Genomic DNA, 27,139 nt, shown 5'->3' on the forward strand with positions numbered 1-27,139 from the left:
TATATATTTCAAATGGATCAGATACATTAAGACATTTATTTATAGAGATAAACAAGTGATATGTGTTCAGAATCATTTTCCCGGTATTATAAGAAACAGAGTTCTGGAAAAGTGGTGGTGGTTGGAGGGATTTGATCACCAACACTTGCAGAGGACTGACACAATTTTTGTACTTTGTAATAGAAATAATAGTGAGAACCAGCAGTTTTTCTTCAAGGATCACCAGATATAAAAAAAAATCGAGAACTCTGAAGAAATAAGATGTTATAACACATACTTATGTTTTTGTCTTGATTTAAACTTTGATTGGATTAACTCCACCATTTCATCACAGTTGAGGAATAAAGTCCTTGTAGCTTGTGGCTAAAATAGATTAAAAAGTACTTAAAATCATACTCTATGACAAAGTACATTTCTATGATAAAGAATATTGTCTATGATAAAGTACATTGTCTATGATAAAGTACATTGTCTATGATAAAATACATTGTCTTTGATAAAATACATTGTCTTTGATAAAGAACATTCCCTTTAAAAAAGAACATTGTCTATGATAAAGTACATTGTCTATGATAAAGAACATTGTCTATGATAAAATACATTGTCTTTGATAAAGAACATTGCCTTTAAAAAAGAACATTGTCTATGATAAATTATATAGTTTTTGATAGAGTACATTGTGTTTGATAAAAGTACATTGCCTATGATAAATATTAATAATAGTGCAAAGTTTATGCTCTTATTTTAGATAAAACATATTACTCTAGAAAAAAATAGAAACGAAATAAAGAAAAACAAACCATATCTTTGTCATAATATGTTTCTACATCAGTAGGAGGTGGTCTTTCAATCTTTTTATCATCTGGTAGGTATTCAGAACAATTCTTTAATATATTTTCTAATCCACTCAATGTCTGCAAGTAAAGCAAACATTATTACACCATGTATATCAATAACAAGAATGTGTCCTCAGTACACAAAAGCCCCACTCGCACTATCATTTTCCATGTTCAGTGGACCGTGAAATTGGGGTAAAAACTCTAATTTGGCATTAAAATTAGAAAGATCATATCATAGGGAACATGTGTACTAAGTTTGAAGTTGATTGGACTTCAATTCATCAAAAACTACCTTGACCAAAAACTTTAACCTGGAGCGGGACAGACGGACGAACGGACAGACAGACGGACGAACGGACGGACGGACGCACAGACCAGAAAACATAATGCCCCTCTACTTTCGTAGGTGGGGCATAAAAATAAAATCTACTGGCAGGATATGTAAGGGTCTTAAAGAATTATTTAAGACCTCAGTAAAACATAGGTTAGTATTGGTAATTTTAAGAGAAATGAATTTATGTTCTCTGTAAATTAAGCTTTTGTTTTCAGGTGTAATGAATTTTCAATAAGTTTTGAAGTCTATCTCATTGGATGTTGTAAACTAGGAATATTTATCACTTTTTCTGTTTATGTCTTTTCTGTATAAAATTTAATAGTACAATGCAAATCTTAAATAAGTAAATAATGCAAAATACCCAGAGTCAAAGAATCATTACTGAAGGAAAAAGGCTAAACAATTTCTTATCATGAGTGGTTCCCCTTTAACTGACATAAGCACAAACTTTAACATGTAAACAAGCCAAGGCAAAAGTTTCAAAGTCAGAAGACAATAGCTTCAGAGACAGAACAATCTAAATAATAGTTCTACAGTTGTATTAAAATGAAATGTTGTGAAAAGAATGTAAACTTACTTTTAAATCCAATGGTAAATCATAAAGTGATGCTGCTAATGTCCTTATCTCTCTATCTGATAAAGATCTGGATAGAGAAAAATGTTAGCAAAATATCAATCATTTGAAAAACAGTCATTTCTAACAGTTTTAAGAAAATATTTATTGGTATTTCAAAGTTATCATGCTACCATAAGAAAATTCTGGTAAAAGACCTGTCATGGCCAGACTGGGGAACTGGATGGGAAAATGCTCATATTAATCTGTTCTGATACAGTATGCAAAATATTGCTGTTGTTCATTTCATTGCGGCACTCTTCAAAAGGAGCAATACTGAGCATTTCAACATCCAATCTATCAATAATAAGTTGATACTGTACATTAAGTTTTTAAACTGTGAGCTTCTGCTCACTGATGATACCCCCGTCCAAAAATGCATTTGGAAATGGTAAGTGTTCGGTAAACAGGAAGTTGTCGAGAGATGAATCTGAAAACGCATCACACGGTATAGCTGACTTATATCAAGTCTGAAACCAAATATCAGAAATCCTGGTAGTGCAGTTCCTGAGAAAAATGTGACGAAAAATTTTCAACTTGGCTATCAGGTGTAAAAATGATACAAGTGTTCGGTTAACAGGAAGTTGTCGAGTGATGAATCTGAAAACGCATCACACAGTATAGCTGACTTATATCAAGCCTGAAACCAAATTTCAGAAATCCTGGTAGTGTAGTTCCTGAGAAAAATGTGACGAAAAATATTCATGGGACGGACGGACTGACTGACTGACTGACAGACTGACGGACTGATGGACTGACGGAAGGACAGACAGAGGTAAAACAGTATATCCCCCCTTTTTTCAAAACAGGGGTATAATAAATTTTATTGGAAATATTAAACTAACTAAATTGCATTTTTACATATATGGGTGAAGTAAATGAACATTGTAAAAAAATATGCAATACTTTTAGGTAAAAGTACATTAAGAAACTTTTTTAATGTTTACCGTGACTTATCTGTATCCATTTCATCAAAGATTTCTTCTGCTGTCACATTACGTTTTACTCCCATCAAATAATAAAAATAAGAGAAAGCAAACTGCATGTCGTCAGAACTACGAACTTTATGTGAAGATGTGATATCCCACTCTTCTGGAAACTTTTCATGAAGTTCATACATGACAGATCTATCAACAAAGTGTGGCATATGTCCAGGGACTTTTCTAGCAGTAAATCCAAACTCTTTGTTGTAGATTTTATTGACATGACGTAGTGAATCACCAAATGTATCTAGAAGTCTCCTTCTAGGGGTGTACACATCCTCTGTATACCTTTTCTGCGTAGCTTCTTTTCTCCTTATCTAAAAAAAAAATAATACTGAAAAGTTAAATGCAGTTAATTAAAGAGTAAATTTGCCATTATCACATTTTTTTTTAAATTTTCATTTCTCTGTGGTGTCACAATATCTCAAATTATGGTACACTGAAATGTTGCCTATGAACTTATAAAACATAAGCATATCATCATATGTCATATCATAGCAGCCTTGTTTTTGTATTAATTGATTAATTGTTGGTTGGTTTAGAGGTAGTTGGAATATTTCATGACAATCTAGGACAATGTGATATTACTTATAGACATTTATCATACAAATAACTACAACTAAAATCCTACCTTTTCAAATTTCCCAAATACATTTTTCTCTTCCCATGGAAAATGTCCTTCATCTGTATATTGTCTTCCTGATTTTAGCATGTCCTCTAACGTCTTGTACGAATAATCATTTTGCCTATAAACTGGTACCTTATCTTCCTGATTCATTTGAAGAATAGGAACCTCTACAAAGCTAAGTAATTTTCTGACAACTGGTTTAGTGAATGAGGTATCATTCTTTGCAGGGTATCTCAAATATTCCTGATATTTCAGCCACAGTGTCATCTGTTCAATCCTAAAACCTTTCTCTGTTATATCACCTATTAAACACATAAGTCAAATTGTAGCAGTGTTTTCATTTTGTCTTGTGCAGTCAACTTGTACCTTTTTTCAATTGCACAACTTCCAGTGTAACTTTAGATTGAAAAATTTTGAAACTTTGCACTGGAATTAAAATTAACTTTAAAAGAAACAAACATGTTTTAATTCATTTAAACAATATGCTTCAGCTGAAATAGTGCTTTTCTCTATTGCTGTAAAATATGTATGAGTCTATAATAGCTATAAATTAACATATCTTATTAAGTTGATCATAGCTCTTATTGAATAATGCACAAACAAATATTTACCCTCCTTTTTCTCTTTTAGCAGAGCTTCATACTGTATCTTGATGAATTCTGGTAGATCTATGTTTGTGAGGTTAACATGTTCTGGTAACGCCTTTTGATCTACTGGTTTGGGTTTTACTTGTCTGAAATAAAAAATAAACAAACATACTTAATATAAACAATATATACACAATATATAGCAGCGATTCATAAATCCTTCTTGAAATAAATAAAGTTATTATGATATACCTACTTACTTTTGTACGTAATGATACCTTCTTTCACAACAAACTTTCTTTATACCCATTTGAACACAAGTACTTTCTACAAAAAGGCCACATACTTTAAATAGTCAATACCTAGTTATCTGTATTATATACCTTGCACATTTTTGGCTTTATAAAATAAATCTGGAAAAATTTAGCTACTGATTTTGGTGGTTTTTTTTCTTTTACCTTAAAAAATACAATAGTTTAGGGGATATACTTTTATCTAAATATGCCTTTCTGTTGTCATGTTTAAAGACAGATGGTTAAAAAAAATGCTACTGTCCTGAATATGCGTGTAATAATTGCTAGAGAAAATTAGACAGTCCTCAATCAATCTATCACACATCATTTGTAGCTCAATTTATACTCTTTGCACTGCCTGTCCTAAATAATAAATAATAAACCATCACCTCATCAAGTCAATAAAACCTCAACATCTGTTGCTCCGAAATGGGATACAAAAGTATACTCCCCCACCCAAAAAACAACTTGCTAGTCCAATTACTGTAAATTTGGAAATTATTGCATGCATTTATTATTGCCATTGTTGAACGTTCTACACATTGATTGATTGTTGGTTGGTTGCATCATGTCTAGTGGCAAATATTTCTACGTTCGACACAAATGCAAGTTTTTTTTTATTAAAATGTGATTTTTCACTATTGCAATACAAATCTAGTTGCAAGTTTTGCTATAGTAAAATCTTCCAACAATGTTCAGAATTTACTTTACCAATAACACTTACATAAGTTCCTCTGCTACTTCATACACCACTGGTAGTTCAATCTCTTTCTCCACTGTAACATTTGCTGTTTTATTAACTTTATCTTCAGTCCGTAACACTTCCAAGGTTTTATTTTCTTGTGTAGTATCTACCATCACAGTAAAGTTATACTGGAATAAATAAAGTATAATCTACTGTAAATGCATGATAAACAATATTCTCTAATAAGGATTAACAGTTTGTTTTGTTGCGCTGATAAACCATAATTGTTAATGCATTATAATTATTTTAATGTTTACCAATAATGAGTTACAATTTGTTCTTATGTTGTGTTGCTACACCATTATCACAAGTTAAAGGGGAGTTTGAGTGCTCAAAAACATATTTGAAGCCACTGCTTTCTTTATGTGTCTGTTTCAAGTCAGAAGCCTGTAATGCAGTGGTAGCCATTTAATGCTGTTTGCAAAATTTGTTTTTTTTATTTATTGGTTTATAATAAATCAAGCTGCTGGTTGTTTCTCATTTGATTTTGTTTTCACATTTTGTCATGTCAGGGTCTTTTACAGCTGACTAAAGGGTATTGAGTTTCCTCATTGTTAAAAACCTATAGTTTCTTAAATCAAAGTCTTAAGGTCTATTGTTGATAGTTGTCCCACTGGCAGTCCTATCATATTTGGCAACCAGATGGTTCAGTAAGAAAGCTTCTTAGAACTATTCCATTCAGGACTGTAACTGTTTGTAATCTGGAAGCTGAGACTGTCTAATATCATTTAAAAGGATGAAAGTTGAACGATTCTATTTCAAATATACATGTACTTAATTTACCTGGAATTTCTGTGTAACATTTGCATAATGTCCTTTAAGATGAATGTGGAGTTTGGTGGCATTGTGACCTTTATTGAACACCATGGTGATGACCTTGAACTTGTTAGCTACAGCTATTGCCTTGACAACAGATGACTTCTCATATTCTGCTGATTCTACACTTCCTTTGTCTGTCATCAGGGTTGTCATGTTAAAGTACACAATTACCTCACCTAAAATCAATAATATTGGTTACAAACTAAATTCATATGCATAATTCAACTGAGGCATCAAGTTTTAAATCATTGTAAAAATCTAAAATTTTAGGAAAATGATGCAAAATTATGGTAAAAGTTCTCATACTGTAAATTTTGGAAATAGTTGTTCATGTATATTTGCAATTTTTGAACAATGGGTGAAAGGTGCAAGACAGTGACCTATAATTGTTAATTTCTGTGTCATTTTGGTCTCTTGTGGAGAGTTGTCTCATTGGCAATCATACCACATCTTCTTTTTTATAAGATTAACTTTTTACAATTTCAGGAATGCTGATTACAAACAGTGTTACAAAATTTTATTCATAAAGTGTTGCAAAACCTTTCTCGTTGTTATTTCAGAATATAAAAACCTCAAAGAAAATTTCAGAATTTATAGCATTTGATGCTTATATATGAAGTAAACGTCCCCCTTAATCTACCATCAGAAAAAATTATAAAAGTTAAGACCATTATATGACGAACAAGCATTTTTAACAATGACTTGTATGGCTCTCCATGCAAGCTAACCTAATCAAATCTTATCCAAATTAAGAAGAATAACCAACCCATACATAAAAGAATTATAATGTACTACATGTCACATCAGTTGTAAATTGATTTTAAAGTATACCCTACCTTTTGGTACTATAATTGATTTTATTAAAAGTATACCCTACCTGTTGGTACTATAATTGATTTTATTAAAAGTATACCCTACCTTTTGGTACTATAATTGAATTTTTAAAGTGAATCCTACCTTTTGGTACTATATACTCTGTAACACTTGTTTCCAGTTTATAGCCTATAAGTTGATCATATTTAGATGTACCACAATCTCCAACATCAAAACCACATGGCTTTACATTACATGTCTGAAAAATCAAAAACTTTTTTTTAAATAATGATCATAATTTACCTATCCAATGTTGACAAACTAAGTTAGAGATTAACAAATAAAGACACCAGGAGCTGGAATGGGCAAAAATGCTCACACCTTACAAATAATAACTGGACATATGTTAAACTGGACCCTTGTTGTGTTCACTTATCGCTACACTGACAACAGGTATGGCCTAAATCCTGTGGTCAGAATTCTGACCACGGGATTTAATAATTCGACGAGACTAGTACATAATGGGCTATGTTTAATTATGTATTATACTGATAGCAAATAAAAAAAAATTAGCACATTTATTACCCTACTGAGTTCTTAAGGGAACAAAAGACACCGGCTCAGTTTGTCAAGAACATGTTAACACACTCGTTGGTCGTTTATCTGCCCTACTACCATGGGGTTGATTAACAGATACTTGTTTATTTTGCGGCATCTCAGTATTAACATTTGAGATCAATTTCCTATCACTTTAATTGGCCAATTTTATTAGTGAATCGTTGAATTTGTAAGACTCGTCCAATTAATGCCAATGTGACAATTGCTCCAACGGGTTCCTTCGGTGCGAAGCTATAGATAGAAAAGCGGACCAGTTTAGACATATGAGTGACAATTTTTGTTTTAAATTATTGAAAATAATGAAAATTCACAGAGAAAATAAATGTGCTACCATTGTTACAACTCATCATTGTCAAGCTTCTGGTCATTCTGTTTAAATGTTCTTGCAAATAGAGTGACAGAAATATGCATTGAATAAAAGGACAGACAGACAAGGTGCTTACAACATAGCCTCCACTCCTTGAACGAGGTACAAATATTTATTCTAAGTCTACTGATACTTTTTCATCAGAGTTTGAAGCCAGTCAAGTAATACAGGAAATCCATGTACTTACAGTATCACAATATCTATCTGCCAGCCAGGAATCAGCACATCCTTTGTTACAATGTTCTACAAACAAAAGAAAAACAAATAATAAATAATCTTACTCTCTTCCCAAAATTCACTTTATTTCCTGTTCAAATAATCAATCCAAATCTTCCAATCAGTTGTTTCTCAAATATGGATATAAACTAACGATGCTGATGAATAGGTTCCACACACAAGGAATGTTCCACTTCCACAAGTTTGATAACTTGGTATATCATGTCATGCCCTTTTCTTGAACAGAAACCGTAGCATATATATTAGTTAAATTATTGGCTCACAGAGTATGAAAAAGAATACAATTGATTGATTGACAGGATTTAATTGGGAAAACAAGCCAATGATTAGGGAATTAACTGGAGTTTATTTGTATCAGTTTTTGATACTATTGTAAGATACATTACCTTTCTGATCATTATACCAGCCAACACCACCACTCCAATGTCCTGCTCCTGCCTGTACATTACTACCTGTATAATAGTAATATATCATTAAATCAATGCACAGCTCACATCATCAAGAGATATCTAAATCTAATGCCAAATTATTCAAACTTTGTGTCATACTGTGTAAACATGTGATTCTTTTTAAAATGAAACTTTAAGACCTACTGTGGATTCATTATCAATTGTTGGATACTAATTTTCATGGATTTCTTTGGTACAGGGAAACCATGAATTGAAAGGTTCAACATAATTACAAATTTTCTTAAGGAATGTATGCTGACTTTTTTCAAAACCACAAAATTATATATCCACCAATAGGCAAGTTCTCTCAAACCACGAAAATTGGTACCCACGAAAATTAATGACATTAATGAAATTAATTTGGCATTTTAATTAGAAAGATCATATCATAGGGAACATGTTTACTAAGTTTCAAGTTGATTTGACTTCAACTTCATCAAAAACTACCTTGACCAAAAACTTTAACCTGAAGCAGGACAGACAGACGAATGGACGGACGAACGAAACGAATTAATAGACGGACAAATGAACAGACAGACAGACAGACAAACGCAGGCACAGACCAGAAAACATAACCCTCTACTATGGTAGGTGGGGCATATATCGTAGGTCAGGCATATAAACACCTTTATCCAGCATATTACATGTGTAAAAAAAACTTTAAAATGTGGCTAAAATTGTCTACCCACAGTGCATCATAAATTAAATACAAGCCATTTAATAGAACAACTGACCATGACAATCTCCGCCATCCCATTCACATTCAGTGTTGTTACAGGCCTTATCACAGTAGCCATCTTTAATCCATGACGATGGACATCCCTCATTACAGTTAGGTACTGGCCATGTTAAATATACCTTAAATGTAAATTAATAAATATAGATGTGTCATCTAACATAGATCTGTGAAGATGGTCATCCTCAGTAAGTTACTTATCATATATATCACTAACACAAAATACTGACACATAAAAAGCTAAAATAGTCAAAACACAGTCAAACCATGCCTATCATCACCTCCATACAATATTGAGGTACAGTGTCTTAATGTCAACTATAGGATAATTCGGAGACATTGAAGACACATTGGTGGCCTTGGGCTGTTGTCTGCTCTATGGTCGGGTTGTTGTTGCTTTGACACATTCCCCATTTCCTTTCTCAATTTTATAGTATTATCATATGACCAACCTTTTAACTCATCTAAGACTGAATCTTATCCTAAACTATTTTTTTTATTGAAGGTCATGATTTTCTCTGGGCACTCTGACTTCCTCTGCCTATAAAGACTGACCGCCATGAGACAGAATAATAGTGCTGAAAAAGGAATCAATCATTCAATCAATATCCTTAACTGAACCCTTATTAATCCAGATAATTTTAAAAGAGGATTGCAGAATAACATCTACCTTTTCAAAACCATGATCTTGTGGTTCTCTTCATTTCAGCACTTGATTTGTGATTTTCACTTTGTGAACCTTTTAAAACTTCAAAAATAGTACAACTTTCAAACCCTACCTTATATCCGTCGCTGTAGGTGTAAAAGTCATCAGGCCATACATCCTTACCAAACATAACATCATCATTCATGTAAATAAACTTCTGTGATAGACCAGGTATTTTGTGGATGTTAGCCTCTATGGCAGGAGAACTAAATGTTGGTAGATGTGTTGTGTTTGTGAATATCTCCTGCAAACAGATGTGGAAGTATTTTATTATGGGCACTTTATAGATTAGCAATGGTGATTGAAAAAAGAGGTAGTTTCATTATGATTTGTACAATGCATTTCATTTTACAATAAAATGTTTGTGTAGAATAAATTTTGTAATTAGATGTTTACCACAAAATAAAAGATATTTAGAATCAAATTCCCTTTTACCCTCACGGCTCTTGAGGGGGCTCCAATATATGGTGGAAACTCCAAGTACATTTAAGGAATGACTGTAATATTTTTTCTGTCTATGAAGAAATATCATAAAAAATGTGGTGCACACTGAATAACGCGCATAGCGGGTTATTTAACAGTGTGCACCACATTTTTTATGTTATTACGAATAGACAGAAATAATATTACAGTCATTTCTTATAATTTAATTCTAAATTCCATTTTAAACCGTAGAAAACCATGAAAAAACGTTGATGACGTCAGGGTCACATGACTAAATTATGTCTATGGGCTCATAACAAAATAACGTCAGCCAACCAGAAGACGCGTTACATCCCAAATTAAATAATACTACAATACATTTTTCAAATTTTCCCCAATACTGTGGATTCATTAATTTTCATGGGTACTAATTTTTGTGGATTGAGGAATCTTTGTGTTTTCGTGGCTATTTGATTTCGTGGTTTTTATTAAGGTCTGCATACAAACATAGGAAAAGTACTTTGTTGAACATTTAAATTTGTGGTTCACCTGTTACAACAAATTAACGAAAATTGGTTTCCTATGAATAATAATGAATCGACAGTATACAATATTAATCTGACCTGATGTGTAACAATAGTAAGTCTAGAGCTCTCCATGTTTAACCAGTATGGTATTTGACCATTGGTGATGATGTAAATATGTCTGACCCATGGAGCAAACCTCTCTAGAGATCGTAAGGAATACCGCAATTCTTCATTATCCTCAAATCTACTAGCTGATATATCAGAATCTTTTCTGAACTGAAATTCAAATCATAACATCATGTTTATGTTTAACATTGATTTTTCAAAATTTATTTAATCTTCAGATAAATGTTGCACTATTGGTAGATAACGTCTACTTTAGAAAGAGTGAAGTGGCATTTTCTTTGCATAAACACTAAATAAATCAACAAACAATCTTTTTAAAAATAGTCCCTAATTTTCAAATAAAAAAAGTTGTCTCAGTGTTTTCAAAAGCATTAAATAATGGGGTGAATATTGATTTGTCTTTTCATTCAAATTCACGGGCGAATTTTTCATGCATTTTCCGAACAGAAAATAAAACAAAGGTGCTTGTTAGGACATGAATTATTATGTGATATTTGCACTAGTCTCTGTTCTATAAACATGGAGCATAATTCAATTTTTTCTGATAATCAATCGCTAAGAATTTAGTAATTGTAAACAACTATTGATATCTAAAGGTATTCAAACAGATGAATAAATGAAGGAAGTTTAGAGTTACTCACATCTCTCAAGTCCCATACTAAGTTAGCAGCACTAAATGTTGGTTTCTTTCCTTCAAGTGTAAAATTCTCAATCTGAAATTAAATAGCTAACAGTGATCTAGTGGAAACAATGTTTAAATCACAAAAGAAGATTGCATGTTTTGAGGCTTTTATAAAGGAGTAGGTCCGGTAAGGACAGATTTTGGCCTCAATTTTCAAGTTCATCTAACGAAAAATTTTAGACACTTTTTAAATACTTAAATGTTTATTTTAATTGATTCGATAAGTTTTTGTGGTAGATTTTAACTGATTTAGTCATTAAAAACGCTCTGATTCAAACTTAAATCTAACAAATCTATCAAAACCTCACTTTTTAGATGGTTTTTGTCAAAAATGAAAGTGGCCGCATCCATGTTCATCCTCAACCTTTATATATATTATGTATTATCAACAAATAAAACTTACATTTCAATATTATGAATGAACACGAATGTGGCCACATTCATTTAAGACGGAAACCGTCTAAAATTTAACTAAAATGCTAAAATTTTGAAGATTTCAGTAATTTAGCATGACTTAATGGTGCTACTACCCGATATATGTGCATTGTATTGTCAAAAACAGCCCATATCCATGTAGCAGAGACATTCTTCTTTCCAATAAATAGCTTAAATATTACATTTTCACAATTTCGTAAAACTGCTATATTTTGGGGCCAAAAAGGGGCCTTACTGAACCTACTCCTTTACTTTTTTCAAATTAATCATACCATTATTTGTCACATTCTTTTTAATGGCAAAGAGATTTAATACACTTCCTATATGAATGCCTTGTTTATGGTGGTTGCTGATTATCAACCCTGTTGACTGAAACAGATAATATTTTTAAAAAAAAATTGTAATTTTATCATTGTATAAACAATGAAAAGAAATACTTTCAAACAAAATTAAATGTTCTATCTAAATATACAGATCTTACATTTAATTCTAAAAATTGGATAAATTTTGAAATAAATTTTATTTAAATATCACTTTTGCCTAAAATCTTATCTTCTCCTTTGAATTTTCTGTTCATTCTACTTTTGTTCAAGTATAGATTATTAAATATAGTCATTGCAACTATACATTTTAATAATAAGAAACATACATTATATTAAATCTAAGTTTAACCCATTTCCAAATGATGTGCTAAAGAAGTTTCCATACATGAGAGTATTTAGAAACTATATTATGAAAAATTATGGTTGTATCACTTGCTTTTCAATAATTCCAGAATAAGAAAACATGCAAAAATAAGAAATAAATAGCAACTAAACTTACATTCACTAATGCTTCAAAATCGTCTTTTTTGGATATCTGTATAACTGCTAAGCCTTCATCTTCATGCATTGTAAACTGAAATCAACAAAATCATTGTTTTGTTTCATTGTCAATAACTTTCACTGCTTTTGTTTTATTTATAGGTTCTGAATTTTAAAAGAAATAATTTAACTCATGTTCCTATAAAATGTAAAAAGTCATGCTTTGAATATTTCTTTATAGTAAATAATGATTTATAAATATAAAAAAGAAGATGTGGTATGATTGCCAATGAGACATTTGTCCACAAGAGACCAAAATGACACAGACATTAACAACTATAGGTCAAGGTACGGCCTTCAACAATGAGCAAAGCCCATACCGCATAGTCAGCTATAAAAGGCCCTGATATAACAATGTAAAACAATTCAAATGAGAAAACTAACAGCCTTATTTATATAAAAAAAAAATGAACGAAAAACAAATATGTAACACATAAACAAACGACAACCACTGAATTACAGGCTTCTGACTTGGGACAGGCACATACATAAATAATGTGGCGGGGTTAATCATGTCATTTAACCTTTATATTGAAATGGGAACTACAATATTTCAAGCAATCTTATTCAACACTATAAAAGAAACAATGTTCACAAATAAGAATTAATAAAATGTTGTCAAGTGAATGCAATAACTGTCTTAGCCTTTTGCTGTTACCCATTAATGGTTAATTTCATCTCATGCTAAAGTAACTAAAGACCTCAAAATGCTATCTAAAAACTCTAACCATGCATGTTCTTTTTCCTTCAAAAGCATTATTATTCATGAAAATCTTGTCAAAACTAAAATATGTTATCCCCTGAAAACCATTTGATAAAATTATTAAGTATGGACAAATTAACAGACAGTTCAAAGGCTTTAACTCTGAACTGTAAAAAGACATGTTGCCAGATGAATAAGAAATCCCCCTATTATGTTTTCATTTTGTATAAAAAAGAAGATGTGGTATGATTGCCAATGAGACAACTATCCACAAAAGACCAAAATAACACAGACATTAACAACTATAGGTCACCGTACGGCCTTCAACATTGAGCAAAGCCCATACCGCATAGTCAACTATAAAATATATTAGACTTCTTTTACTTTTAAATGTTCCTTTAGAGCCATCTTATGTGAGTTTTACATTCATTTTGTCTGTGTTGTATATTGCTGAGGAAATCCTTCATCCATATAAAGAAGGAGATGTGATATGATTGTCAATGTTAGCCTTGGAGAAATACCAAACTCAGTCTATTTCCATTTAGCAGGCCATAAAAGGCCCTGATATGACTAATGTAAAACAATTTAAACAAGACATTGTGTTTACTTATTTATTTTAATTTACCTTTGTAATTCCTTTCGCTATTTTGTCTGGCAGTTTGGTCTGAATTTGTTCAGCAGTATATTGAGGAGGGAATCCAGCCATTATAGCAGTATCTTTTAGCATAATACTATTGTGTACAGTCCAATCTGTTGTCTGAAAGAAAATATTATGCCATTTCACATCATGTCTAAAACTTACCTTTGAATAATTCAAACTTAGACAATTCAATACAATAATGAAAGAAAGAATATTTGGTAAATTAAGATTATTTTAGTACATTTATATTCTAAATACATTACTTTTGAAAGTTAGACCAACACGAAAAATAGTTCACTGGCAAATGAAATAGACTGTTATTTTTTACAGTTATTTTCAGGGATACCAATTTTAATGGATTGAGAAAAGTTATGTTTTCGTTGATATCTGATATCATAGTTTTGCCAAAGTATGCACAAGCCTATTGAACTTTTGTATCTTATTGAACATTTAGATTTGTGGTTAAACAATACCCACGAAATCCAAATGGGTATCCATCAATAAAAAAAAATCCTTGCTATTAATTCAGTATAGTTTTTAATACTGCATAATTTACTACAACTATGAAATTATATGCTCCAGATATACAGATAAAAAATTGCTCTTAAGTTAGCTTAACTGAATGACAGGAGAACAGTATTGAACATACTGATTTTCAGATAAAAGAAACTGCACAAAGATAACTTTTATTTTGTCTTTGAATGACTTCTATAAATAAAATAGCAGTATATATGTTCTTACAATGTAACCTCGTCTCACTGTAGTATTTATCTCATGTACCAATATTGGCTGACTTAATACCTCTGTCACTGAAAAATAACAGGAAAAATTATTAGTTTTGTACAACATGAAGCATTGTTATATGATCAGACTTTTACTTCAGCACTTTCTATACATATAGCTTTGATATGGACCTTTGTCTTTTGATCATTTTGATTTTTAATTTTTGGGATTTCTCTTACATTGGTTTCAAAATATAAAATAATCTTGGCCTTCAGTCATCAAAGTTTACACAATAATCAGGAGTGCAGAATTCTGTTCAAAACCGCAAATACAGTATTTTGATAAATTAATTTTTGTGAGTCTGAATATAAGAATCTTTCTTAAAATTTGTGTAACCACAAGGCATGGCTTTTTTGATTGGTGGATTTCTGAGTCTGTTTTTAAAATGGTGCTCCAAAATTATATGACTTACTGTTAGTATCTTCCTTAAAGACAATCACGGTATAATTGGCATTCTCATCTGTATCTAAGGACACTGTAAACATCTTCTCTGCCTGAACAAACACTTTGTAGACTAATGATAACTTCAGTAAGGACATCTCCTTTGGCAACACAGGGTCAAGAATAACCATATTGGTTGCTAGGCAGTTGGTAAAAACACATTTGGAATCACTGCAATTTGATAGAACATAAAAAAAATAACTAATGTTAAAATGGATACAGTCATGACTCATGACAGGTGGATTTGAAATAATTCTTCAATAAATATGACATTAAGGTGTCATACCACCAATTAAAAGTCCCTATCTGTTCAACCAAATTTTGCAATTTTCACAGCTTTCTAAATATTTTACCTTAAAGGGAAACTTCGCAAAAAAATCAAAAATTGATATTATGTTCATTCTGTATAAAAATGCTCAAATTCATAGATATTAAAGTTTTATTCCGCTAGATAAGCGATCACCATCGATTTTAAATTTAGAGTATCAATTCTCCGAGATCCGCCATCTTGTCTTCTTTCCCGATGAATAAAAACGATATGTCTATAAACCACAAAGAAACAAAACTACAGTAACCGATGTAGTCGTAATTGCGTGTCGATATCTTGTCAATCGTACGGTTGTTTAATCCGACTAACTAACTTGATACGGAAAATATTCTTACTTTTTTTTTAAATACCATGGTCTGTTGTTTTTAAACTGTTGATATTGGAATTAGGTGAAAAGTCAAAGTTGAAATCATAATTAAGTGTTCCGTGAAAATTGTTTTCGAAAATCAAATTTGTTCATTATTCTTTAAAGCAAGGATTTGTATAGTAATTACTATACAAATCCTTGTTTAAAGTAATAAACTTTTTTCAAATATATTTTGATCTTCCCTCATCTGATCACCAGCATGGCTAAAGGTATTACTTCCAAAGGTATTGTGAGGGGTGTGAGGTGACACGTCCAGGTATTCAAGCGATTTCCTGTCGGGCTTGCAAGTTCATGCATCGTTTCACTTCTGCAGGTATTGATCAGTGTACACGGCTGATAACTTATAACTTATAACTTTCCATTTTGAACTATCAGATGTATAATATACAACTCTGTCTTACTTGTCATTACTAAACTCAAACGCTTGTTTATAAATAACATTTCTGGTGTAAAGAATATAATTCATAAAAATATAAATAATACCCAAAAAATAAGATTTGATGAAATTAAAATCTATTTAAATATTTTTTCCAAGAGTGAATTTGGGAAAATGTAATATATAGTCATTGTCAATAGTGAAGGACAGATTGGAACAGACCAGAAATATTGATTTAAAAAAATGTACGCACTTGCCGACGATTCGTTTATACGACTGGATAGAAAGTTACGGAACTATAGCGCAATTTAAAATATATACGTGTATACATTGAACATAAGAAAAAAACATATATTTTGAATAAATAGGGGTAAAAGTGTTGAAAATAGACTAGTCCACGTATGCCAACAGTATGTAATCATCGAATGTCGTTAGACTACAGTTGTGTACCAAAAGAAGAAGATAACCAATTTGATTTAAATACAGGTCGATGTATAACTTTTGCTTTGGTTCATTGAAGCTGTGGACCTAGGAAAATCACAGATTTATATTTCAATAAGATTGTTCTCAAACAAAGGAAGGAGTTCGTCATCACAATTGTTATATATGCCACTGGACGAACACTAATTATCCCCAGGGGATGTGAATATTTTGCTGGGAAACTTTTGAGTATCAAAGTTTCAAATTAATTTCGGGATTTATTTTCTTTCTTGGTATTCAATAACAGAAAAAAGAATAAATTACTTGTTCGCTGAATAGGGGTATTCTTGTCAGATAAAAGAATTTAGTTATATTTAAAAAATAGGGAAATATGACATTAAATTGGTTCTGTCTTTTTTTAAACATCGTTAAAACGATGTGTGTCTAAGGTGAACGCCACAAGAACCCTGTAATACTAGTACGAGAGTATAGCATGTAAACATTCCTTCTCAATAATATAGTTGTATTGGAAATCTTTTCATACAGATTGACAACTCATTGTCCGATATGCATGTAATATTTGCCACATGACGCCCATAGTTCTTTCTACCATCTTCACCTTATTCTTTGATATTGCTGTAAACATCGATGGTTCACACCCAAACAAAATGGGAGTAATGAACCTTCAGAGCTTCTCTGTGTTATACACTTGTGAAATATATAGACGAAATTTCTGTATTGAAATGAATCTACATCTCACAAACAGGATTTTCAAATAACGATTTTGAGTAATCACCTTACAAACCAATATAAACGTATGGCAAGATATAACCATGAAGGAATTTAGTTTTTGTCAGACGCAAGAACTCATCACTATATCATAAACGTATACGTATATATATGCATACAGTTTCAAATATCAAGAACAAGCGGTCGATGTCGATAGTCTGTTTTCTAACTGTTCAGAGTTAGACATGTCACTTGTTCATTCTTGGAAGCCTTCATATTCCCCGTCTAACGATGGGAACTCTTTCTGATTGTGTTGACTATAAATGCTTGTATGGTAATTCTGTCGTTTATCTGTACAAGATATCAAACAGATGTACAATGGTATATCAAATTGGGTAATATTGCATTTAGTTTTTATTAAAGATTAAAACTACTATTTTTTGCTTCATATTTGAATCTTCACGCCAATTGCCGCTAAGAAAGTAATCAAAAATTGTTTCCTTTTATTTTTATACACTTTCGGAATTACGAATCAGAATTTTATTTTCAATTAATTTACACAATTTAATTATTGTATCTTTATTCTCATCGTGTATTAAATCTTAGTGTATTAACATCATGGCAGCATATACTCTTTCTAATTCTTTCTGTTTATCCTTTCCAAATAACAACATTTATACCTGTGTACGCTTGAACTCACACCTGCGGCTTAATAGCTACAAGGTAAACGAATTGACCTCAAGCCGAGAAATATACAGTGACCTTTACAAAATAATATACACACTCTGCTCACACATTAGTTGCATTGAAATGATTATCAAAACAATAACGGTAAAAAGAATTGAAATATTTTCAGTTCAATATCAGTAAAAATGTTCAATAAATATTTTATGAAAAAAATCTCAACAATAATTAATTAAATTTATTCAAAAACATTTACTAGAGATAATTTTATAGGAGTTTAATTCAATCAATACAAAACGGTATATATATGCATAGTCACTTTCGTTCATTCTTAAATTGTGGTTAATAACTTCGACCATTCGTCAGCTGTGCGCTTTTAATTACGTATATTGTCGATAAGCTATAAGAGTTAAACAGATTTTATTTTTTCCCAGAATTCAATAAATCGGGCTAATACGTCACGACCCACTCGAGAATTCAACCAAAAAAGTTACAAATACTTGATTTTCTCCGTTATTAGAAGGACTATAAATTTAAAACTTTGCAAATGTGTTTTTTATGTTAAGATGAACATAATTAGATGATAAGTAAAAAATCGCGGAATTTCCCTTTAAGTTTAACTTCATAGAAACTAGGTATATCCTGAATTGTACAGGTGTCACCTTTCTGCATGCCAATTTTCAACATACATTCAAAATCATATAAGAAAGCAGAGAGCTTCCGAAAGGAGGTACCACTAAAAATAACTCCTGGTTTTCTGGAAATCTTAAATTAGTATACTATGGAGCGCATTAATCCTCAATTTTTAATGCAAACTCATAGACAGGTAAATTTTGGCTCAAAATGGTCTTAATATATTTCTCTTTCAACAAAACTTTCATTTCTGCAAATTTGTTGGTTAGTTTAGGTGAACAATGACATCAAATGCACTTTTTTTTGTCCGAGTAGGCCTACTTTCACATACGTTCTAAATTTGAGGGAGTAATTGGTGGTATGACACCTTAAAAACAAGAATGTGTCCACAGTACACGGATGCCCCACTCGCACTATCAATTTCTATGTTAAGTGGACCGTGAAATTGGGACAAAATCTAATTTGGCATTGAAATTAGAATCATCATATATATCATAACATGATCATATATGTCATGTTTTGATTGTATTGTAATTTGTATGTGAGGGCCTCAGGGAAGATTAGTTTATTGTAACTAACTGAGTTTACCCTCTTTAAATAAAGAATTTATTATTATTATTATTATTATTATTATAGGGAACATGTGTAATAAGTTTCAAGTTGATTGGACTTCAAATTCATCAAAAACTACCTTGACCAAAAACTTTAACCAAAACTTTAACCTGAAACTTGCACTATCATTTTCTATGTTCAGTGGACCGTGAAATTGGGGCCAAAAATCTAATTTGGCATAAAAATTAGAAAGATCATATCATAGGGAACATAAGTACTAAAGTTGATTGGACTTCAACTTCATCAAAAACTACCTTGACCAAAAAACATTAACGTGAAGCGGGAGAGACAAACCAACGGACAGACGGACAAACAAACGAATGAACTAACAGATGCACAGACTAGAAAACATAATGCCCCTCTACTATCGTAGATGGAGCATAAAAATTTAGACTACAGTTGATATATTAATTTCGCTAAATATTCCAAGTCATGATTTTTTATTTAGTTCTATATTCAAGTTTACCTCATAATAATTGTAAAGGATATACAGAATATATTTACATGTTATAATCACTTACAATATTACATTGCAATGAATTATCTTACAATTACAAGATTTAACACAGACTGAATGACTGATTATTGAGTAGCAGATTCATATAATCTAATATAACCTTGTAACATTACCCTCAGAATATGTAAAAGCAAGTCATATAAATACTAGCTAGCAAAATCTTGATTGGGAGCTATAAAAATACACAAGAAAAGACCTTTGTTTCATGGATATCGAAAGTAATCTGTGAATTGAGGTAAACCTTACTTTAACAAATGAAAATAAAAATAGTCCTGAATAAAAACCAGGATAATTAAGTAGTATACATGAAGAATACAAGTGGATATATAAGAAATAATAACTATAAGCACCAAAGGTAATAATTTAGTGGTTTTTTTCATCACTTTTTATCAGATTGATCCAGCAGATACACTCTCCTCTTGGATTGAAAAAAAAAACAAACATTCTTCAAAATCTTATACATTCTTAGACGCACTGTGTTATAGTGATATTTTTAAATGAGATTACAAAATGAATGCACACTTACAATTTTCACACTTTCCAGCTACCAATAAAAGCAGTGGTAAACAAAAATATGAGTCAATTGAACTTCATGCCCCATTCACATTTATATCACATTTCAATGTTTAGTCCAGGATGCAGAGACCAGAAACATAATGCCCCCGATATATGTAAGTTGGCATAAAAGGGGATATTATTTTTTTAAACAACATGAAATCTATGTAAAATTAGTTCATTTAGTATGTCTATCATTTGGTGAATAACTGCTAGCTCTATAAATATGCATAATTGATATGAAATTGTCTGTTTGGTTATCCCTTTACCAGCTGATCATACATATATCATGTACATGAAACAGTACAAATTCAATGACCACATGCTCTCAACATTACAAATAGCTAACAATAAACAAGGTCTAGCATTCTGTCTTTTGATATCTTACCTGTATTTGTTTCTAAGGTAAATAAATGAGCTTTAATCATTAAAATGCATTTTTCTTCAAAGCCAAATGAAATTACCTGATAGCTTCTTGGGAGGTGCCCCTGATTTCAGTATAGATAAAAATATAAACATTATAAATATACAAGTAAGCTTGAGCAATAGTATATATTACAATTTTCCTAGTTCTTTTTTTTGAAGGGCCAGCTGAAGTCTGCAATCAGTGCAGGGTTTTCTCTCCGTGTTGAAGAGCCATTAGTGGGCTTCGAATGTTTTTTGCTCATTGGTTGGGTTGTTGTATCTTTGACACATTCCCCATTTCCATTCACAACTTTATCTGTTTGATTTCATAAAATAGATAAATAAAAACAAGAATCCCCAAGGATACTTAACTAGTTCACCTGGCATTTTCATAAATTTAATATCATAATAAATATTTTTACTGGCAAAAACAACAAATGGGTAAAAATTGTCATTCAAGGTCAGTAACTCCTGGTGTTAATGGACATGCTAGTTCTTAGCATATCTTGCCCTTTTAATAATCTTGGCTGTTTCATTCCCTCATTCAATTTAGTTCGTATCTCTTGATTATTTTATAAATCAAGAAAGAGGTGTCTATCATGTTGAATCAGTATACCTTGTTATATTAAGTTCTTCCTCTATATTTAACTTGAGAGTTCTGAGTTGATTTAACAGCTTGGGATCTGTTCCATTCACCCATGTATACACAACATCAATCGGTAAGGGTGAGCATAACCTATAATATATTATATTATAATGTACATTGAATATTGATTTGATAAATACAAATATTGTTACAATTTGAAACTTCAAATTTAAGCAGACTACTGGAGTATCTATGTCCTTTTTTAACAGTCTCCTTACAATCTTTCATGGTAATCATTTCTTTATGGTAAAACTATAGATATTCATTAAAACCTAAATGGTATTTGCAAAAGCCTTAAAGTTGTTTTTTAATAATAGTAGGGTCACCATCAGTATGTGTAATTTACCCTTCTATCTATAGAATATATGTGAGAAAGAATAATGTGTTTAGTCTTAGATGCATGATTTTTTTATTAGTTGTTAGTGGCTTTGAACTAGCTGTCAGATAACTGCGAGTACTCTCAGATCTGTTCATTGTGTCTTTTTGTGTCGGGATGTATAAGTACCTGGCCACGTCCACTTATATTTTTGTCCATCTGATGAGTTAAGCCTTTTTCAACTGATTTTTATAGTTCGTTCTTATGTTGTACTGTTATACCACTGTCCCAGGTTAGGGGGAGGGTTTGGATCCCGCTAACATGTTTAACCCCGCCACATTATTTATTCCTAAGTCAGGTGCCTGTATATTCAGTGGTTGTCGTTTGTTTATGTGTTACATATTTGTTTTTCGTTCATTTTTTTAAAATAAATAAGGCCGTTAGTTTTCTCGTCTGAATTGTTTTACATTGTCTTATCGGGACCTTTTATAGCTGACTATGCGGTATGGGCTTTGCTCATTGTTGAAGGCCGTACGGTGACCTATAGTTGTTAATGTCTGTGTCATTTTGGTCTTTTGTGGATAGTTGTCTCATTGGCAATCATACCACATCTTCTTTTTTATATACTCATCCAATTTGAACCACGATGAGATAAAGCAACAACTTCTCAAAAAAGGAACACAAAACTATAGGTGTCATACATGTACCACCAATTAAAAGTCCCTACCTGTTCAATCAAATTTTACAATTTTCACAGCTTTCTAAATATTTTACCTTAAGTTTAACTTCATAGAAACCAGGTATATCCTGAATCGTACATGTATCAGCTTTCTACATGCCAATTTTCAACAGATGTTTAAAATCATATAAAAAAAGAAAAGGTCTTCCGAATAGAGGTACCTCTTAAATAAAACCCCTGGTTTTCTGGAAATCTTAAATTAGTATACTATGGGGTGCATTAATCCTCAATTTTGAATGCAAACTCATAAACAAGTAAATTTTTTTTTGTTAAGACTATATGTTGAGGCAGGTCTATTCATTTCATTCAGTGGCCTTCTCATTGATGCATACACAACACACCTTAATATACATGTAAAGTTATATATACCTTTCCCTGTAAGATCTCCCTGCTATGTTGTCACTGTACGAGTTGAAAACCTGAGCATATTTCTCATTACTCCATTCCACTACAGTCTGAAAACATGACAAATCATCAAATAATGATCTATTACTGCTCTCTTGATGTTAAGTCAAACAATTTAATTTCACTTTTACACATCAAAACATGGCATTATATCAGCTGAAACAGGTGACTTTGAGATGAATAACTGATCATAAATTCCTGTTTTAATAAACCCCTAATTTTAAATGCATCTATGGTTATGTTTTGCTTGTTGATCCAGAGTCAGACATGTATTAATTATACCACTCCCCTGTTTTGTTTTTAACAACTGAAAGATATCAATCATAATCATTATCTAAAACATAAATGTTTCCATAGTACAGATGCCTCACTCCCACTATCATTTTCTATTTTCAGTGGACCGTTAAATTGGGGTCAAAACTCTATTTTGGCATTAAAATTAAAAAGATCATAGTATAGGGAACATGTGTACATTTCAAGTTGATTGGGCTTCAACTTCATGAAAAACTACCTTGAGTCGATCAAAAACTTTAACCCGAAGTGGGATCAACAGACAGATGAACGAATGGAGGATCAAAGGATGCACACACCAAATAACATAATGGCCCTAGGTGGGGCATAAAAATGTCTCCAGATAAAAATATAAATGAGGACTATCAAATGTTAATTCTCTTAATCTCTTTAGACTTTAAAACACCAGTTTTTTTTTCAGTTGGGTCCCCTAATGTAACTTACCTTCAGTGAACATATCAACATCATAGAAAAAAAAGCTGGAAAATCACTTGGAATTTTAAGAGAAATAAAAGGAATTGGTAACATAAAAACAAAATTTCTTATTCAAGTCTATAATAGTATTATAGGTTCCATTTTTCTCTATGCAAGCTGTATTTGGCAAACAGGAAAAGAAGAACACTTAAAAAATTAAATACCATCCAAAGAAAGGGTTTATCTATTTGTCTTGGGAGTTTCTGCAACAGCCAGTTTGAAAGTATTACAAGTAATGGCAGGAGTATTACCATTAGATCTTAGAAGAGAAGAAATGGCAATTAGAGATATTGCAAGACTAAATTCATATTCAACAAAAATCCATATCAGAAACCAAAATAGATGAATGGAAAAACAAAGAAACAGTGAAAAGTTCATATCACATTTAGGCTTAATGTTACAACAAGCAAAAAACATGAAAGAAGAAACTGATATCAGTATTGATGACATAGAGCCAGAATATCAATTTCAAGGTCTACAAGCATCAAAATCTTCATCAGAATATTGGCATACTCTTGGTTCCTAAAAAAACAGAACTAAAGAACAAGAAATCACAGGAAAAAAATTAATATTAAACAAACTTAACACAGTATCTCCATCAACAGTTGTTGCATTCACAGACGGTTCTTGCCAATCCAACCCAGGACCTTGTGGAGCAGGTGCAATTGTAGTCTTCAACAATAAAGAAACAGAACTTAAACAACATGAACAACCAGTTTCAAAAAGGGGTTCAATTCTTTTGGCGGAGCTTGTTGCAATAAAATTAGTATTAGATTATGTTAGCAGAATTGAAAATAAAACCATAATAGAAGAAGTAAAAATATTTTCAGACAGTCAATCAGCAATTGGAATTTTAACATTAAACTGGAAAATTGAAAATCACAATTATATCCCTTATTAAATCTATCCAAAAACACCATAGAATAATAATTAATTTTAATGGACCCCAGTACATGCAGATGTTAGAGGAAATGAAATAGCTGATAAACAAAAGATGCAGCTAAAGACACAAATCAAATTCAAAAAGAAGCTCATGTTACAGTAACTAAACAAGATACACATATTAAAACGGCAGCAAGAATTTTAGCGAATAAAAAGTGGCAAAATCGATGGGACAATAGTGAAACAGGAAGATTTTATTACAATTTTCACCAGAATGTCAGTAAAAAGTCAACATTTGATTATCCAGATCATAAAACAGCAAAAATTATAAGAAATTTAAGATCCGGATACTACCTAAAAAATTACCAAAACAAAATCAATCAAAATATAGATCCCAAGTGTGAATGTGGTCAGTTAGAAACTGTGGAACATTATTTAATATTTTGTGAAAATTATGAAGAGGCTAGACAGAAACTTATACATGAGATATACTTTAACACAGGATCGTTACATATTGATTTGGAACTTTTTTACCAGAGTGAAATATTTACATGCAAGACTTGAATATTTACAAGGGAGACAATCCAGTGTCAACAGCGACACCTACAGAATACAGAATGTAACTATAGACGATTGTTTCCTTTAGAACCTTTGATCATTCATCTTCAACCTTCGACCTTACTTGTAAACCATTTTATATCTCTTATTTTTGTATGCAGAGTTGTGCAGATACTGCAAAACTACTCTAGAATTAGTTTGGTCAACCAATATTCAAATGCCAAATGGGGGCATTATTGGGGGGTTCTGATCCCGGATCCCGCTTACTGTTTTGACAGATTCCCGTATCCCGCTTACACTATGTATTTAAGCGATTCTCTTTTTTTTGGCAATTTACCGGGTCCCGCTAGATTCCATTTCCCGTTTTCACGGCACAAGAATTCGACTTTCACGTGTCACGCTTACAAAAAATCGGCAATCCCGCGTCACGCTTAGACCCTAATGAGACCCACCCAAATGAGATATACGGTGCAGTCCAGTGTAATTGTGCACCTAAGACTTCTGACTTCACTTCATTCAACTGATAACACTAATAATTGGATAATATTGTGTGAACACTTTCATCACATACTTTTATTTCATAAAATCTTCTGTTTGTACGGTTTCATCCTCTACATTTTTTGTAATGTGTGTCCAAAATAAGGGAAACCCCTGTTCTGAGAGTTGCTCTAATGTCCGGTGAATTCGTGCATGCCTTCCAAAAAGAGCTCATTTTAAATAAAGGAAAGATTTTATACTACAAAATATAGCTGAGTTTGAACCAAATAAACTGCCAAGGATGCAGAGCAAAAATTATTTCAATCTGATATAAGTTTGACTTAAATAAATGATGTATTTTTTTTTATGGAAATTGGCCAAATATGGCAAATCATGTGATTGCAGTTATTAATTAACTCTTGAACTGATCAATTTTATTCTTTTTCATCCCTTCGGAAGGCTAAAACAATAACAAGAACGATATTGTTTATGTTACTGTATCAGCTAATGCACGATATCACGGTCCACGCCGACACAGGGGACTCCACTGTATACTTACTGTGACACCTAGTCATGCTAGTAGGTGCTTACCTTTACCTTAAGTAGAAATATAAACAGGTTCAGCTGACAGAAGTGGTTAGGGGTCCTGGTATAAAGTATTGATTGGTACAGACTACTACAGTGGGGTTTTTTCAATGTTCAGAGCTCGTTTAATAGTTTTTGAATAACTGAATCTCACCTCTCCAAAATAAAAAGATGTCAACGTGATGAAAATGAGCACACCAATGACAATAAGTATTCCATATTTATGTGACAAAACATCATAAGCCTGCTTCTGGACTATTTTTCTACAATGATCGTCTCGCATTTTTCACTTTTTGTAGAAAGCGTCTGCTACCAGCTTTTTTACATTGCATTGTGGGGGAAAGGGTTCATAATAGACCGGTTTCCACGTGTTGATTATGAACACTTATCAAAAGAATTGACAGGGCTTAACAACAATTATCTGTTGTAAAACTATAGAGTCAATCCATCGCTTATTTCTCAACAAAATGCTAGATACAAAAGTGGGCAAAGCGAGAGGGTAAGACAGTTGTTTTAGCTTGAAGTGATGAACAATAAAGAGATATTCCGAAAGAAAGTCACGTGAAAATGCTAGAACTTGTGCAGCCGCCCTGATCATTGACCCAACTATCCCTACAGAATTTTCAATATACACCTAAAATAGAAAGAATTGGTAAACAGACAGAAAGTCACAGGACAAAAAGGTCACAGGACAAAAAGTCACAGGACATAAAGTCTGTATTCAGATATCTGGAGGAATTCCGTCCAAGA

The 27,139-nt window shown here is 31.9% G+C and overlaps 1 protein-coding gene across 2 annotated transcripts in view; it reads right to left on the minus strand.

The window, feature by feature from the left end:
- Positions 1-26,929, minus strand: part of LOC139480905 (N-acetylglucosamine-1-phosphotransferase subunits alpha/beta-like) — a 32,865-nt gene extending 5,936 nt beyond the window's left edge. For both annotated transcript variants that reach the window (XR_011654536.1, XM_071263851.1), the window contains exons 1-22: positions 26,544-26,929; positions 23,087-23,172; positions 21,633-21,752; positions 15,362-15,561; positions 14,908-14,975; positions 14,152-14,283; positions 12,783-12,857; positions 11,485-11,556; positions 10,814-10,993; positions 9,841-10,011; positions 9,060-9,183; positions 8,263-8,328; positions 7,827-7,882; positions 6,799-6,913; positions 5,806-6,017; positions 5,002-5,150; positions 4,009-4,130; positions 3,401-3,699; positions 2,734-3,086; positions 1,751-1,817; positions 801-914; positions 278-363 (exon numbers count right to left, since the gene is read on the minus strand). Coding sequence is in view for 1 of the 2 variants with exons in the window: in XM_071263851.1 (XP_071119952.1) it covers positions 278-363; positions 801-914; positions 1,751-1,817; positions 2,734-3,086; positions 3,401-3,699; positions 4,009-4,130; positions 5,002-5,150; positions 5,806-6,017; positions 6,799-6,913; positions 7,827-7,882; positions 8,263-8,328; positions 9,060-9,183; positions 9,841-10,011; positions 10,814-10,993; positions 11,485-11,556; positions 12,783-12,857; positions 14,152-14,283; positions 14,908-14,975; positions 15,362-15,561; positions 21,633-21,752; positions 23,087-23,172; positions 26,544-26,672 (2,996 nt within the window). In the remaining variant the exon portion in view is untranslated. The remainder of the gene's footprint in view (positions 1-277; positions 364-800; positions 915-1,750; positions 1,818-2,733; positions 3,087-3,400; positions 3,700-4,008; positions 4,131-5,001; positions 5,151-5,805; positions 6,018-6,798; positions 6,914-7,826; positions 7,883-8,262; positions 8,329-9,059; positions 9,184-9,840; positions 10,012-10,813; positions 10,994-11,484; positions 11,557-12,782; positions 12,858-14,151; positions 14,284-14,907; positions 14,976-15,361; positions 15,562-21,632; positions 21,753-23,086; positions 23,173-26,543) is intronic.
- Positions 26,930-27,139: the final 210 nt, after the last annotated feature.

Source organism: Mytilus edulis, chromosome 7, assembly GCF_963676685.1.
Source record: "Mytilus edulis chromosome 7, xbMytEdul2.2, whole genome shotgun sequence".
Classification (NCBI taxonomy): Eukaryota; Metazoa; Mollusca; class Bivalvia; order Mytilida; family Mytilidae; genus Mytilus; species Mytilus edulis.